The 3,930-nt window shown below is 20.5% G+C and overlaps 1 protein-coding gene across 1 annotated transcript; it reads right to left on the reverse strand. All coding sequences in view use genetic code 6, as the record gives it.

The window, feature by feature from the left end:
* Window positions 1–619: 619 nt before the first annotated feature.
* TTHERM_002653468 (cyclic nucleotide-binding domain protein) lies at window positions 620–3,808 on the reverse strand (the record flags this gene model as incomplete). Its single annotated transcript, XM_012799073.1, has 6 exons — window positions 620–709; window positions 927–1,016; window positions 1,278–1,367; window positions 3,053–3,142; window positions 3,394–3,483; window positions 3,719–3,808. Coding segments are annotated over 6 exons (540 nt in total), but the record flags the coding sequence as incomplete, so codon positions are not given.
* Between the last annotated feature and the right edge of the window lie 122 nt (window positions 3,809–3,930).

Below are 3,930 nucleotides of genomic sequence, written 5' to 3' on the forward strand. Positions count from 1 at the left end.
AGCTTATAACTTTGAATTTTTATGATTCATTGATTTGGCTAATATTTTATAATAAATTTGTGTAAATTTTAAATAAATATCAAAATAGAATAAACTTTTAAATTAAAAAATATTTCTTAAATTAATAAATAAAATAGCATTAGTGGTATAATAAAGATAAAAACATAACAAATAAAAACTATAAAATAAATTCAAAGAGTTTTATTGTTTTTAATTAGTTTTTAAAATTCAAAATATCACAATCCAAAACAAAGAAACTGTTTTTACCTAAGTTAAAGTGTCAAATTTGAGAGATTAATGCAATTTGCTAAACCAGAACCTAAGCCTGATACACCTTTGTCACCAATTTTATTACTACTTTTTAAATATTGAAGAAAAAATATATCGTAAAATAGTTAATTAGAAGGAAAAAATGAAGAAAAAATATGAAATAATAAGATTAATTCATTAATAATAAAAGTAAAAGTTTGAAAATTAAAGGATGAGCTAAATAAATTAACAAAGAAAGAACAAAAAAAAGCAAGCACAATAAAAACAAAAAGTAAAAAGAGCTTTATTGTTTTTAATTAGTTTTTATCATTCAAAATATCACAATCCAAAACAAATAAACTGTTTTTACAAAAGGTCAAGTGTCAAATTTGAGAGATTAATGCAATTTCCTAAACCAGAACCTAAGCATGATGCACCTTCGTCACCAATTTAATTGTAACTTTTTAAATATTGAAGAAAAAATATGAAATAGTAAGATTAATTAATTAATAATAAAGTAAAAATTTGAAAATCAAAGGATGAGCTAAATAAATTAACAAAGAAAGAACAAAAAAAAGCAAGCATAATAAAAACAAAAAGTAAAAAGAGCTTTATTGTTTTTAATTAGTTTTTATCATTCAAAATATCACAATCCAAAACAAAGAAACTGTTTTTACCTAAGTTAAAGTGTCAAATTTGAGAGATTAATGCAATTTGCTAAACCAGAACCTAGGCCTGATACACCTTTGTCACCAATTTTATTACTACTTTTTAAATATTGAAGAAAAAATATATCATAAAATAGTTAATTAGAAGGAAAAAATGAAGAAAAAATATGAAATAGTAAGATTAATTAATTAATAATAAAGTAAAAATTTGAAAATCAAAGGATGAGCTAAATAAATTAACAAAGAAAGAACAAAAAAAAGCAAGCACAATAAAAACAAAAAGTAAAAAGAGCTTTATTGTTTTTAATTAGTTTTTATCATTCAAAATATCATAATCCAAAACAAATAAACTGTTTTTACCAAAGGTTAAGTGTCAAATTTGAGAGATTAATACAATTTCCTAAACCAGAACCTAAGCATGATGCACCTTCGTCACCAATTTAATTGTAACTTTTTAAATATTGAAAAAAATATATATCATAAAATAGTTAATTAGAAGGAAAAAATGAAGAAAAAATATGAAATAATAAGATTAATTAATTAATAATAAAAGTAAAAGTTTGAAAATCAAAGGATGAGCTAAATAAATTAACAAAGAAAGAACAAAAAAAAGCAAGCACAATAAAAACAAAAAGAAAAAAGAGCTTTATTGTTTTTAATTATAGTCCATTCCGTAATGTTGGAAACTAAGATGAATTATTTTTGAAAATTAAAAATTAGTGTTATATTCTTGTTTAGCAATAAAAAAATATATAAAATAGGTATATTATTGTTTAATTAAAAGTAATTTGAGATATTAATAATATTAAAAATGAATTTAATTGTTTAAATTTTGGGTTATTTGGATATTATTTAGTAGGGTGGGCCATAATTATCCTATCTATTATATGAACTAAATTTTTTTATAGAGCCACTAAAGTAAATTTAAAATATCAAAAAAAAAATTAATGATTGACTCCAAAAACATAGATCATTTTCAGCATTTTCACATGCATTTTTTTCTAATGTGTACATATTTGTTTCAAAAGTACCCATAGATAAGATAAAGCAAAATCTCCAAACCTCCGATTTGCATTTTTCTATAATATTTAGAGAACATTTTATAATAAAAATCAAACAAATAAGCATTTTAAAATTTATAATACCACATTAAAAAAAAATTACATAAATTCTTGATATGAAATAAGTTATGAAAAGCCAAATTCAACATTAACGACTTTTAAATTCATTAATTTATTCTAAACATAAATTTGTATTGTCTGAATTAATAAATGATAATTTAAAAAACAATTATTTTATTATTTTAAAAAATATAAAATGAAAAAAATGATCATAAGATAAATTAAAAATTTGAGAAATAAAAAAAGAACATTAATACCAACAACAAAAGTTAAAATAAAAAGTAAAACTTGATTTCTCCCTGAGGTATTATTTAAATCATGACATCTAATTAATCATGATAAATAAAAAAAGGATAGTAATATGATTGATGGATAATATTTAAGATTAAAATATAACTGACATATAAAAGTTTGGCATTTATATAATTTAATAAAATGAAATATAACACTAAAAGTTTCAAATTATTTGATCATTTTTGGAGAAACCAGAGGGTTTGCTTATGAGGATTTAATTTTTTATTTTTTATAAATAATTTATTTACTTACAAAAATATGAATGATATTTATAAATATAAAATCAATAATAAAATCTATCTATCTATTTATATTTTAGGTTGAAAAGACTTTTTCAAAATATTATATAATTAAATATATAATACTATTCAAACATTTTATATTTATTTATTCATTCTTTTTTCAGCAATTTTTTATCATTAGAAATCTAAGATAACTAATCTTTTTGATTTAAGAATCTTGCTTAATAATATGAGCTTTTATGATTGATACATTGGGTTAAAACTTTTATAATAGCTTTTAAAATAAATATCAAAATAGAATAAACTTTTAAATTAAAAATTATTCTTTAAATTAATAAATAAAATAATTTTAGTGGAATAAAAAAGATAATAAAATAAAATAAATAAAGCTATCAAATAAATTCAAAGAGCTTTATTGTTTTTAGTTAGTTTTTATAATTTAAAATATCATAATCCAAAACAAATAAACTGTTTTTACCCAAGCTAAAGTGTCAAATTTGAGAGATTAATGCAATTTGCTAAAGCAGAACCTAAGCCTGATGCACCAATTGCACCAATTTAATTTCCACTTTTTAAATATTGAAGAAAAAATATATAATTAAATAGTTAATTAGAAGGAAAAAATGAAGAAAAAATATGAAATAATAAGAAATAAATAATAAAAGTAAAAGTTGAAAATAAAATGATGAGCTAAATTAACAAAGAAAGAACAAAAAAAAGCAAGCACAATAAAAAGAAAAAGAAAAAAGAGCTTTATTGTTTTTAATTAGTTTTTATAATTAAAAATATCACAATCCAAAAGAAATAAACTGTTTTTACTAAAGGTAAAGTGTCAAATTTGAGAGATTAATGCAATTTGCTAAAGCAGAACCTAAGCCTGATGCACCAATTGCACCAATTTAATTTACCCTTTTTAAATATTGAAGAAAAGATATATCATTAAATAGTTAATTAGAAGGAAAAAATGAAGAAAAAATATGAAATAATAAGAAATAAATAATAAAAGTAAAAGTTGAAAATAAAATGATGAGCTAAATTAATAAAGAAAGAATAAAAAAAAGCAAGCACAATAAAAAGAAAAAGATTTTTAATTAGTTTTTATAATTAAAAATATCACAATCCAAAACAAATAAACTGTTTTTACCAAAGGTCAAGTGTCAAATTTGAGAGATTAATGCAATTTGCTAAAGCAGAACCTAAGCCTGATGCACCTTCATCGCCAATTTAATTTTCCCTTATTAAATATTGAAGAAAAGATATATCATTAAAAGAGAATTTACAATCGGAGCATTTTTAGATCAGTACAGGTAAAAAACCTCTCTGCCATACTATTTTTTCGCCTTCCAAGTATTTTCC

Source organism: Tetrahymena thermophila, assembly GCF_000189635.1.
Source record: "Tetrahymena thermophila SB210 genomic scaffold scf_8254524, whole genome shotgun sequence".
NCBI lineage: Eukaryota > Ciliophora > Oligohymenophorea > Hymenostomatida > Tetrahymenidae > Tetrahymena > Tetrahymena thermophila.